This window comes from Polypterus senegalus, chromosome 3, assembly GCF_016835505.1.
Source record: "Polypterus senegalus isolate Bchr_013 chromosome 3, ASM1683550v1, whole genome shotgun sequence".
Taxonomy (NCBI): Eukaryota; Metazoa; Chordata; class Cladistia; order Polypteriformes; family Polypteridae; genus Polypterus; species Polypterus senegalus.
The window spans coordinates 303,496,357-303,509,423 of NC_053156.1; the positions used below are offsets into that span (position 1 = coordinate 303,496,357).

A 13,067-nucleotide genomic window follows, 5' to 3' on the forward strand; every position below is an offset into this window, starting at 1 on the left:
TCTTTAGTTAATTTAAAGCACAACAATTTGTTTAGTTTGAATGTCTGTGTTTTGAGGTGTGACTGTAGTACTACAGTCTTCAGTAGTATAAGCCTGGAGGAGATTTTTAATGCAATGCCTATGTTTTAGCTGTCTCTCTACTGCCATCTAGTGCTTCTTCGAATTAATTCGCGGACAAACAAAGATCAAGATCCAAATGAAGATTATATATAGAGATTATTGAGTGCAAACTGATTGCTATCCAAAATTCTGAAACAGTCTTCATTCCCAGAAACTCTCTCCTTCCTTCCAACAACAATCTCCCTTTTAAATTTAAACGCACACAATTCCCACTCAGACTCGCCTTCTCCATTTCTATCAACAAGTCCCAAGGACAAACGTTTGCAAAGATTTGCGTTAATCTACAATAACCGAGCAAAAACAAGCAAAACACCGATTCACAACTGCGTCTTTCAAGAAGTATTTCTTTCTTCTTGATTTCTGAATTCCTTTCTCACCGTTTTCCGTTCCTGTTCTTACACCGCCGTATGCTACGGTAGGCGTCAGCTAGTATATATTAAAAACTGCATCGGCCCAAGCACTGACCCCTGTGGACCACCACTCTTAACATCAGCCAATTCTGATCTGGTTCCTCACACCATAACAAGCATAAACACTTCTGGAAAGACATGGATGTCTAAAAAGGGTTGGTGCGAGAATACAACAGTAAGTGAATGAAAAGATGGAACTCTGGAGAAAGCAAAATACAACACAATAGTGAACCCGCGGCATAACAAACGTCGCGTGGCTCAAACGTGCATGTGGACTCTTGCCACAGACGAAATGGGGTAACTGGGTGGTCGGTGAGTTTTTGCGTCCGGGCAAATAGGCAGGCAGTGTGAATGCCTAGAGAGCGAGGGTAGACGCCGGCCGGTGAAAAAGGAGTGTTGGTGGGCAGGACAACGTCTTCTGTGTTCCTGCAGCAGCATCTAAGAAAACGCATGTTTGTCGCAGATGCGAATAGCTGTATGTAGCGTGTAAAACAGTTTGCTATGGTGCACGCGTCGTGCGTCGTGACCGAAAAGTCAGTTTTTAAAGACTGCTTACTTCATTGTGCTTTAACCTCAGTTGTAAAGGATGGTTTTAAGGATCCCATGGGATACCCCTCGCAAACCGTTTCACACGCTGCATATGGCGATTCACCTCCGCGAGAAACACGCTTCTATGAACAGTCAATGTAGCTTGGAGGTGCATGACATGCACATGACATTAACCTAACCTGCACTGCATGTGGCCTCTACAACAGACAAATATAAATGACCCCATTTGTTCTGTGTCGTCGCGTCCGAGTTAGTGGCCGTGGCCCTGCGAGTTGTCATCGTATCCAATGGTCTTGGAGTTAGTGGGCGTGGCTCCTTCCTGCATGCGCCATAGATGTCTCACTTGTCGGTGGCTTAGTGAATCCACGCCCCTTCCGGCGTGCTTTCCATGGTTGTCTTGCCTTAGTGAATTATATATATATATATATATATAGATATTTTAGTGTGAATGATACATATATTACACTGTATAATTTATGTGGCATGCTTTTTTATGATTTGTCTCTGTATTGCTATTGTGTTATTGTAAGCTGTTCTGAGAAGATAGTAACAGTTTCATTGTGCTACGTACTCATGACAATAAACCTGATCTTGACCATGACCATTATCTTTTGATTCAGATGGCATCGTCACCAAACCAACAGCACAATACCAAGGACACAGCAACTGTGGGCAACTTGAGTGCTGCTTCAATGAATGCCAGAATCCAACAGCTTGAGGACCTCAGAGACCAGGATGAAAAGCTGCCAGTAGAAGCCAAGGACCACCTGAAGGCACAGGTGTGGTGAACTCTGGTGTTCAGAAATCCAGTATGAGGTTGGTGGGGGTGTGGGGGTCTGTTGGGGTCCTGTTACTTTGAGAAGGAACAACATTCAGTCATTTTAAATTGATGGTAGCATTGCACAGTCTGTGACACTTTGGTGGAGCTCTAAGGACTTTGTTTGGAGTGCAGCCTGGAGGTGAGTGACAAGTGATATCATAATAGCTTATATGAGAAGTGCCATTCTTGAAAGACTGCTTGGCCTGGCAGTGTTTTTTTCCACTTCTGTATGGTGGACTGCACGGAGGTCTGAGCTCTTGTCCCCTTCTCCAGACCTGTGCTCTTCTTTGATTCTGTCACTGACTTATTCTGAATGCTTTCTTGTCTTCATTTTGGTCTGGTCTCTACTATACTGTTGGTCCTCAGCAAGAGTAGAGAAGTTGAGAACAGGTCAGCAAACTCAGGGAGTTGGTCAGGTGATGCACAGCACTGAGAATTGGGGGCTTTTGAAATTTCTCCATTTGGATTTAACGGTTTTAGTTTCATTTGACATGACGTGATGGGGACTGCTTTGTGGATCTGCTGGAGAAATCCCTTCTTCAATATATTGTACATTTAGAATCTGAGACAATCAAACAAACTTAACAGACCAGAATTTGTTTTTGAAAGAGCGTACATAAATATGGAAGATAGTTTGTGCCAGAATTAAATGCAATCCAACTCGTTAACTACATTGCAATGCATATGCACTTAATTCTTTGCATTTGTGCTGTGTTACTATGTCGTAATTAAAAAATGTATCAAATGATTTGATGCGTTTCACTACAGTACAGAATTTTATGTCAGTTTAAAATGCAATACAAAGGTGTATTGTATTTTAATTCATGTCCATAGATCATAACTAAAACCAAAGCAAATTTTTTGCATTTTGCTTTGTGGCTGCTCCGAGTGTATTACATTTTGATTCAAGTGCAGGCATTAATCCTACCAAAACTGAACGTAATTAAATGAACGATCAGCATCAGCAGTTACAGTGAAAGGTGTTCCAGTCACTTAGAACTTAGAACACCTTCAAGAGTATGCGATTATTTGGGTTGTCAACAGGAGTGTCCATTCAGTGACATTCACATCAAATATGGTTTTAAATGCCTGCAGATGGGGATGACCTTATTGGCAATTGCTAAACATCTCGATATGTTGATCAGGACTTTCAGAAGAAGAATGAAGCAATATGATAGAAGGCAAACATAGCACAATATTTAAATAACATGGGAGTAAAACTTTTGAGTGACACTTCAGACTCCACATTGGTGAAATTGATGCTTTCCTCCAGAACACAGGAAGGTTTAAAAGTGGATCACATCTTACCCCAGCTGTTGATTCCCCCGTCCCACTTTTGACACTGATTGGGTTATTTGCAGTTGACAACATAATTAGAACATTAGCACACTCGAGACAAGAACAGGCCATTCAGCCCAATAAAGCTCACAAGTCCTGTCCACTTATTCCTTCCAGAAAAACATCAACTCGAGTTTTGAAAGTCCCTAAAGTCTTACTGTCTACCACACTACTGTACTTGGTCGCTTATTCCAAATGTCTATCATTCTTTGTGTAAAGAAAAACTTCCTAATGTTTGTGTGAAATTTACCCTTCAAAAGTTTTCAACTGTGTCCCCGTGTTCTTGATGAACTCATTTTAAAGTCACCGTCTAGATCCACTGGACTAATTCCCTTCATAATTTTAAACACTTCACTCAGGTCTCCTCTTAATCTTTTTTTTCTTAAACTGTAAAGGCTCAGCTCTTTTAATCTTTCCTCATCGCTCATCCCCTGTAGCCCTATAATCAGCCTAGTCACTCTTCTCTGGACCTTTTCTTGTGCTGTTATGTCCTTTTTATAGCCCGGAGACCAAAACTGCACACAGGACTCCAGATGAGGCCTCGCCAGTGTGTTTATAAAGCCTGAGCAGAACCTCCTGTGACTTGTACTGCACACATCAAGGCGCTATATAACCTTAGATTCTGTTAGTCTTCTTAATGGATTCTGAACACTGTCAGGAAGTCGATAGCTTAGAGTCCACTATGACTCCTAAATCCTTCTCGTACACTCAATATTGTGATCCCCATTGTGTATTCAAACCTCACATTTTTACTTCCTATGTGTAATTCTTTACATTTACTGACATTAAATTTCATCTGCCACAAATCTGCCCAAACCAAGTCCCTCTGTGATGATATAACGGATTCCAAATTATTTGGTAATCCACCTATCTTGGTATCATCTGCAAACTTCACCAGCTTGTTATTTATATTCCTATCTAAATCATTCATATATATATATATATATATATATATATATATATATATATATATATATATATATATATATATAAAATAGCAGCACTAACCCCTGCTGGTCACCACTTGTAAAATCACTAATTCTGATGAGGTTCCTCACACCATCACCCTCTGCTTCCTGTGTCTGAGCCAATTCTGCACCCATCTAAAATCATCACCTTGAACTCCCACTTCTTTTAGTTTGATGTCCACCCTCACACATGGCACCTCATCAAATGCTTTCTGAAAGTCCAGATAAATAATATCATAAGCTCCACTTTGATCGTATCCTTTTGTTGCCTCCTCACAGAATTCCAGCATGTTAGTAAAACAAAACCTCCCTCTTCTGACCCCATGTTGACTGTTCAGAATATCTCCTGTCCTTGCCAGGTGTTGCTCAATCTTATCCTTAATAATTCCTTCTATTAATTTTCCTGCGATGCACATTAAGCTTACTTGCCTATAGTTGCTTGGATCTGCCCTGTCACCCTTTTTATATAATGGGATGATATTTGTCACTGTACAGTCCTTCAAAATCTCTCCAGAGCACAGTCCTAAAAATATACTGTATGTCAAGGGTTTATATCTGCACTCACTAGCCTCCTTAAGAACTTGTGGGTAAATATTATCTGGGCCTGGTGATTTGTTTGATTTCAGCTTATTTAATCTGAGCAGCTCTTCTCTCTTTACAATTTCCAAATCCCTCAGTACCTCCTTAGTAGTCTCTGTTACTGCTCTGAGCTTATCCACTTGCTCACTTGTAAACACCTCAGATAAATGTAAGTTTAGGGCGTCTGCTGTTTCATTGTCTGTGTCTTTTAATTCCCCATTACTGTTCCTGATGCACTTGACCTCCTCCTTGTCTGTTCTTTTACTACTAAAATACTGAAAGAAACTCTTAGGGTCGTCTTTCTCCTTATCTGCTATGTTCCTCTCCAACTGTCTTTTAGCCTCTCTGATATCCTTCTTAATGGTTGCCCTCATGTTCTCATACGCTCTACGATTCACTTTGCAATCATTAGTCTTATATGCCTTATAAAGCAGTTTTTTTTTCCTTTGCAACTTCTTTTTTACATCTTTATTAATCCACTGTGAAGTTTTTTTTTTTAATTTCCTATTGATTCCATTCATTTTTGTCATGATTAATGCTTGGTCATTGAATCAAAATGCAATACACTCGGAGCAGCCGCTAAGCAAATTGCAACACGTTGGCTTTGCATTTAGCTATGACATTATGATGTATGGAGGTGAATTAAAATGTGGTTTGCTCTTGCATTGCATTTTAAACTGACACAGAAAATAATATGTGCTGTAGTTAAAAGCAATCAAGGGTTCAGTTGATGTGTTCTAAATTCAAATTCAAATCATTTACACGTCAAGGAGATTTGTGGGTGATATCGTGTTTAACTTTAAGTAAAGTCAGAATATTCTCATAATCTCCACACCAACCTGCTCTGCTGCTTTGGTTTATTAACCAGCAACGTCTAAGCAAAGCCTTTATTCGTTCTGTTTTTTCTTAACCTTCACATTGCGGTTAATTTGCCTCAAGTGGCAAGAGCAGTGAGCGGCCGGTTTACCAGCCGCTTATGCCCGTGTGCTTCTCCCGCCATTTGGTTAACTTGGTTTGAGGGTCCATTTTGCTGTCAGGATGGGCTGTTAGACAAATAAAAGGAAATCTACCAGTTATACCAGGGAAAGAGACCCTAAAATTTGCATCATTAAACTAATTCGTAGTTGAAGTCGCAGAGACCGTTTCTCTGTTTTTTGTTTTATTTTTTAAAGTAGAGTTTGCAAATTCTCCTGTCCTTTTCAATGTGAAGTTTAGAAATTTCATAGCTTCGTACAGCATGCTGTATGTGAAATAACTAGGAGACAATTGAACTTTCCAGACAAATTTCCTTGATGAATAATTACCAAATTTTTCACAAGTTTGGTCCACTGGGAGTCGAGTTGTTTCATGCAGGCCATCCATCAACGGCAGTCACAGGTGGTGCTTTGTTGAGCCTCTTGTGGCTTTCCCAGGATGTCTACAGTCAGCATGTTTGTATTATCAAGTGTTTAATTCCTCATCTTTCTTCTTGTTTTTGACAGGATTTGACATGCATGTCAAGGACCCAGGAGCGAAGGACATGTCAGAAGAGCAAAGAGCACAATGAAACGGGAGAGAAGAAACACAAGGGGCGCTCCACATATGGTGAACCATGGACTGGCGCTGCATGTCTGCACGGGTACCTAATGCCTCCTTAGTCTGTCCGGCAGTGTCAACAGGAATTGGCATGTGGCTTGAGGTGCCTTGGCAATAAAAAAGAGCAACTGACATGCTGCAGGGGAATCTCAAATGTCATGGCTGACTGTTGAGTGTTAAGTTCACTTGTGTGCCCAGTAGCTTTGAGAGCAATGCAGTCTATTAAGCTCCAGACAGGCAGGTGAAGTGATGTCAAAACACACTATAAATATTACCCTATGGTTGCCATGTCTTTTCTCCTTGGCAAAAGAGCAGACTTTGGTTTTTAGCGCCCATTTTCTGAAGCAGTGTCACTCAGTCTGTTCCAGATGTCACCTATCTGTGTGCCCACAGAAATGGTGAAGTACCACATATGGCACCCCTCAATCAGCCCGAGTTCACAAGGCATTTCAGTGACACCTGGCTCTCTGCTCCAATCCCCAGCATAACTTGACTCTTCCTTATTCTATTTCAGACTGGAAATTCAAAGTGACATCAAGATAATGGCTGCTGGTGACCCAGGTGCCTACCAGCGAAGAAGTGTGCATGAGAGATGTGACAAGATACACTGGCTGAGAGAAAGAGATGGAGAGAGAGAGCTACAGCAGAAAATGGTTAGACTTGTAATGAAAGGAACTATATAGTGTTAACTCGTGTTAACTCGCCTTGGGATGGCAATGAAGGATGGTCTATAATAGATGTGAATGGTTCTATATAATAATTGATGGATGGATATAAAGGTCAGTGCATAATAGATTGATTGATTTAAATTGAAAGATGCTATATAATGGATAGGTAGGTCAAAGTTTAAGGGGCTGTGTAATAACTTGATAGATCAAGATCAAAAACACTACATAATAGATAAGAAAGATAGTATATACTGGATATATGGATCAAAGTGAAAGGCACTATATAATGGATAGTTAATTCTTCACAGCTGGTTGATCATCCCTGTAATGAAGATGGACATACAATGCACTACATAATGGAAAGAGTTCTTCACAGCCAGTACCTCATTCCCATGATGAAGACTGACATGAAAGTCACTATATAATAGATATGAAAGGCACTATAGTTAGTTCTTCACTGCTGGTAGCTGATTGCCATGATGAAGACAGATATGAAAGGCACTGTATGATAGCTGATTCCTCACAGCTAGTCAGTCATTCACTCCCATTATGAAGATATGTATCAAAAGAACTATATAATAGATGTATCAAAGTAATGGACACAATATAATGAATAGGTAGATATCTTAATTCTTCATAGTAGGTAGCTCATTCCAATGATGAAGAGATGCAGCTATGAAAGGCACTCTGTAATGGATGGATAGATATGGAAGATACAGTATAATGAATAGATATCTAATTTTTCACAGCCAGTAGCTTCTTGATGCTGGCTCATAATGAGAGGTTGCTCTTGATTTGATGCACCTTTGAAAGTGAACTCATGGGCTCACTATTCTATATTCTATAGAGTGCCTTAATCAAAGCGGACCATCTCAAAGTGCTTTGTAACATAGTACTAAACAACGCCATACTGATAGGCATCTGGTAGCACCAGGAGATGGGAAGTCTGTCATCAAGAGTCAATGTCATGGCACCCATTGCTGCCGCTGTGCCTCTCTGTCTGCACAGCTGCTGATCTTCTCACAAGTGCTCTACAGAGCTATGGAGTCTGACACAAGGCTCACTCGGCTACTGATTTAAGTGCCTCTGTAAGCTCTCCGTCTCTCTTGTCAATGTCAGATGTTATTTGTTCACTATGCAGGAGGAGCCTGCCTCCTTGGAGTCCTGTGCAGACTGGATGAGCCTGGTGAGCGGCAAAGTGAAGGAGATGTTCAACTTGTCCCCGGATCTGTCTGATGAACTCTCGCATGCAAACTTTTCCACTTCAGATACTGAAGGCTCAAAAGAGGATATTCAAAAGTAATGAAAGCTGATTGAGAATGGGCATAGCCGTCTGCTACCTGTGCCATATAGGGGAGCTTTTGAACAGGCCGGTTAACTTGCTGCATTTTCTTCTTTCTTATTTTCTCTTTGTCATCAGGGGACGCATTGAGGGGATTGAAGAGCTGGCCAGCCAACTGCGGAGCCTTCACACTCAGTTTCATGATGTAGGTGTCTACATAACCTTTTTGAACCTCAGTATATATTTTATATAACTGATAATATACAGTATAATAGGTAGCTATAAAAGGCACTGTGTCATAGATGTGAAATGAAATACATAAGAGGAATGCCATAGTAGATATGAAAGGCACTGTATAATAGATATGTAGGGCATTGTTTGATAAATACATAGAAGTGAAAGATTAACTGGTAAAGGTTGATCCCAGTAAAATAAATAGATTTGAAAGACACATATAATTGATAGATGTAAAATGAAGTATATAATTGATTACATAATTACATAGGTAAGAGAGGAATGATACACCATGTAATAGGCAGCAATGAAAGGCAAATTATAGATATGTAATACATTTTAAAGGCACTATATAATAGATGTGAAAGACACTGTATAATAGACATGTGAAATAAACTATAATAGGTATTAAAAGAATTACATAATACATAAGAAAGCTACTACACTAAGGCACTATATCATAGATGTGAAATGAAGTCTATAGTAATGAAAGGAATTATAAAAGAAAAAAGCACTATATAGTACATAGATGTAAAAGGCACTATATAATAAATGCATAATTATAAACTGGTTGATCCCCAGTGTGATAGATTATAGATATAAAAGGTACTATAATGAATAATAGATTGATATGAAAGGCACAGTGTCATAGATATAATAAGACACTGTACCATATATTTCATAGATAAATATGAAAGAAAAGATACAATAGTTTTGAAAGGCACTATATTATAGGTACAAAAGTATGAATGACAGATTATGAAAAGCGCTATATAATAGATATGAAAGGATCTATAAAATGCCTAGATAGCAAAATAATCAAAGGAATGATATAATGGACATGAAAGGCATGAAAAGTTTGATCCCCAGCATAATAAATAGAAATGAAAGGCCCTAATCAAATATATAGATATATATATAATGTATATATATAGATATATAGATAATGTTAAAGGTGCTACATATTGAATAGATAAGAAACTATATTTATATATGAATCACTATATAATAGTAAAAGACAATTTTGAAAACTGAATTCCCACACGCCCCCCACTATTAACAGACCTCCACCCTCCTTCGAAAATCACTGATGTCCCACCCATGGCACAGTGAAACAAATGTGCTCTTTGACCCATTTAGGTCACCCATGGAGATGCAAACGATGAGAATACGAGGAAGGCTGGTCACCCAGATGTGTGCTTGAAGGACAGCACTGGACTGCACACACCGCTGCGGGAGCAGAATGAAGCTCTGGAGCGAGAAATGAAGGAGCTGAATAAGAAGGTTGGTGAGCTGAGCTTCCTTGTTGTTGATGGCCTGCTTCTCTAACTGCTTGTTCTTCTTCTTCGTTTAGTTGATGGAGTCTGAGACACACAGGCTGACCTTGGAGCAGCAGTGTCAGGACCTACGCCGCACACTTGAGAACAGAGAGGTGGAGATGAAGGCCTCCTCATGTCTTCTGCAGGAGGCCCTTTTTGCAGGCAGTGGGATGAAGGAGCAGCTACGAAGGTAAAAAAACTGGGAGAAAGTGAGATGCCCGTTCCAATCCCCTTCTCCTACAAGGACATTGGTCAACCTGAAGTCAAGAGCAGTCGGCCAAAGAAACAAATCATTAACTCTGCTGCCCTTTAGACTGCAGATGGAGCACAAGAAGCTGAAGGCCTCCTTCCGAAAGAGCAGCAAGATGCACGAGCGGCAACGGGAAAAGGAGAAGTCAGTAGAGGTAAGTACAGATCTCCACAGCCAAGTCAAAAAATGTGGGAGAACAAAGCCTCTATTGATGGGTCATTTCCTCTCAGGCCGCCGCAGAGCAGCTTCAACGGGATGTGATGGACACACTTGCCAAATTCAAGGAAGCTCAGGCTCTGCTGGAGGAGAGCAACAGGCAGCGGCGACATCTGGAGGTGGAGAACCACGAAATGAAAATGGACAACAAACAACTGAAGAGAGAGGTACAGGCCCCAGTTGTTGGATGGCTTTCTTTCTGCATGTCTCTTGCCAGTTGGCTGCTAGGGTCATTCTGATGGCTGTCACCTTGTTGTGACAATTCTCTTGTGCCTTTGGCACTGTAGGACAAGGAATTCTTTCATTTAGGCCTCATCTTAGCTCACACATTGACCTTATATAGTGCCTTTCACGGTATGCAGCATTTCCTGTAGACCGGGAACAGAGGACATTTCAGCACTGTGTACCAAATGTCAATATTGATGGCCGTTTTTTTATTCTAGCCAAAATGGATAATTACATTTATATAGCGCAATTCTATACCATCAAAGTACTAGTAGGGGAACTTCTTCAGCCACCATTAATGGGCACCCAATGTGCAGAAGAGCTAAAAGTGGACCTCTCTGGTTATAGTGGCTGATTGTGCTTCTAACTATAAGAAGCTCCTTACAAGGCCTATATAAATGTTTACCCTGTAAAAGTTGTCACATTTTATTCTTTTACAACTTGAATTGATTTTTTTTGGGCCTTTTTTGACACAGTTCCACAGAAAAAGACTCATTAGTGTCAAAGTGACAACAGATGTCTGCAGAGTGGTCTAAACGAATTAAAAAATATAAAACACAAAATAATTGAAGGCGTAAATATTCATTCTCTTTGAGTTAGTATTTAGTTGATGGCCTGGAGTCTGTATGCGCAGGTGTCTCTCACCGTTAATTGGCCATTTCCCCCTTCATGTCAGGTGTCATGGGATCAGGAGAGAGCAGCCTTTGTCAGGGCCGTCCACCAATTCTCAATTGCAGAGAAGCATTGCCAATACATGATCCTGTCACCACCATGCTTTGTGATGGAGGTGGTGTGTTTGTGATAATGTGCTGTTTGGCTTCATCAGACAACATAAACACCATCTTAGCTGACTTCAGAGTCTCCCATTTGTCCTCTGTGTGTTGTGTTTTTTCCTTACAACATTCCTGTAAAACTGTGATTGGTGAAGCACTCGGGCGTGGGTGTCGTCTGCACAGTCCCTCTACAGTGAGACAGTGTAGCTTGGGATTCCTTCAGAGTCCATCAAGGTCTCTTGTAGGCCTCCCTCACTTGTTTCTATTGATGGCCTACTCTAGTACATTTTCACCTCTGCTGTACTTTCTCCGTTTCTTCATGATTGATTTTCCTGAATATCTGTTGACTTGGAGATTTTCTTGTTTCTGCCCCGACTTTTGTTTATTATAGAGATGCTTGCCATGTTTTTTTGTCTTCATTGTGTGGGTTAGGCCACCGTACTGACTTCAAGTTGGACCTTCCAGAAACAGTCAAGTGAAACCCCCTGCTCTGCTGTAAATTTAGTGTTGCATAACAATAGAATACGAAAACTTCAAAGAGGGTGAATACTTTTTGTGGGCCCTGCATGTAGTAGCAGACTCTCTCTCTCTCGCTCTCCTCTCTCTTTGAGCCTTGCTACACTCATCCTGATCACAACACCATTTGTCTCAGCACATAAATTCACTCAGGGTGGCAAACACCTTGTTGGTCGTCTCTAGCAGCTACTGAATGGTCTTCAGATTACAAGACTGCCATTCTTAGCCAGCATGGCTAAAACAAAACTCCAAATTTTTCATTGGCCAATAAGGTTTATAACAGCAAGGGTGTCCATTACAAAGCTCTTTCTCAAAATTGAAAGTCAGCATGGCTAACCCTAACCAAAGCTTTCGTAAAAAGACACTGGCAATAACGTCTCTTATCAGTCGTATCGCTGGCATATGAGTCCTGTTAATCTTTGTCTTGAGAAAATACCTCCAGATAGTCCATGTTTTTAGTGAAAACCTCAAGCCTTGCCCTCCGTTGCTGAGGTGTTTCACTTGCACGTTGTTCACCTGTGGCTTTTGCTTCATTTCAAAGTTGTGTCTCTTCATTCATGTCTTTAGCACAGCATTGTTGTTGTGTGGTAGTGTTTGCTGCAGACAGTTCCTTCATAGTAAGAAGTGTGGTGCAAGCGCTGAATTAAAAGTGCATGCATGCGCCATCTAGTGGCTGTGGTTGAGTGTGAGCAGAGCGGACTACTCCATACACACAGGTCTTTCGTTTATACTCTAGATGTCTAATGGTCTTTACAAGACTACTCTTCTGAACCAGCAGAGCTAAACAAAAATCTTTCTTTCTCAGGTTTATAACTGAATGGGTACCTGTGACAGCAGCAGCAAACTCTCTCTATTTTTTTCCTCCAGATTCAAAGTCAGCATAGATAACAGAGGACTTTCTTTGGTTATAGTGGCTAATTGTTTAACACAGGGGTGCCCACACTTTTTTGGCTTGTGAGATACTTTTAAAATGACAGGTCAAAATGATCTACCTACATTAAAAATTATATATATATATATATACTGAGTATCAGACAGAGGTGGGTAGTAACGAGTTACATTTACTTGAGTAACTTTTTAAAAAACTTGTACTTCTGAGAGTAGTTTTACTGCACCATACTTTTTACTTTTACTTGAGTACATTTGTGAAGAAGAAACGCTACTCTTACTCCACTATATTGGACAACACTCAAATCGTTACTTTTATTCCATTAGATAAAGTCTG

At 40.4% G+C, this 13,067-nt stretch overlaps 1 protein-coding gene across 2 annotated transcripts in view; it reads left to right on the plus strand.

Moving 5' to 3' along the window:
- Positions 1–13,067, plus strand: part of LOC120526382 (putative ankyrin repeat domain-containing protein 20A2) — a 49,380-nt gene that overhangs the window by 33,712 nt on the left and 2,601 nt on the right. For both annotated transcript variants that reach the window (XM_039749520.1, XM_039749521.1), the window contains exons 10-18: positions 1,700–1,858; positions 6,266–6,402; positions 6,874–7,012; positions 8,169–8,326; positions 8,448–8,514; positions 9,684–9,827; positions 9,898–10,052; positions 10,176–10,266; positions 10,343–10,495. In XM_039749520.1, the coding sequence (XP_039605454.1) occupies positions 1,700–1,858; positions 6,266–6,402; positions 6,874–7,012; positions 8,169–8,326; positions 8,448–8,514; positions 9,684–9,827; positions 9,898–10,052; positions 10,176–10,266; positions 10,343–10,495 (1,203 nt within the window). The remainder of the gene's footprint in view (positions 1–1,699; positions 1,859–6,265; positions 6,403–6,873; positions 7,013–8,168; positions 8,327–8,447; positions 8,515–9,683; positions 9,828–9,897; positions 10,053–10,175; positions 10,267–10,342; positions 10,496–13,067) is intronic.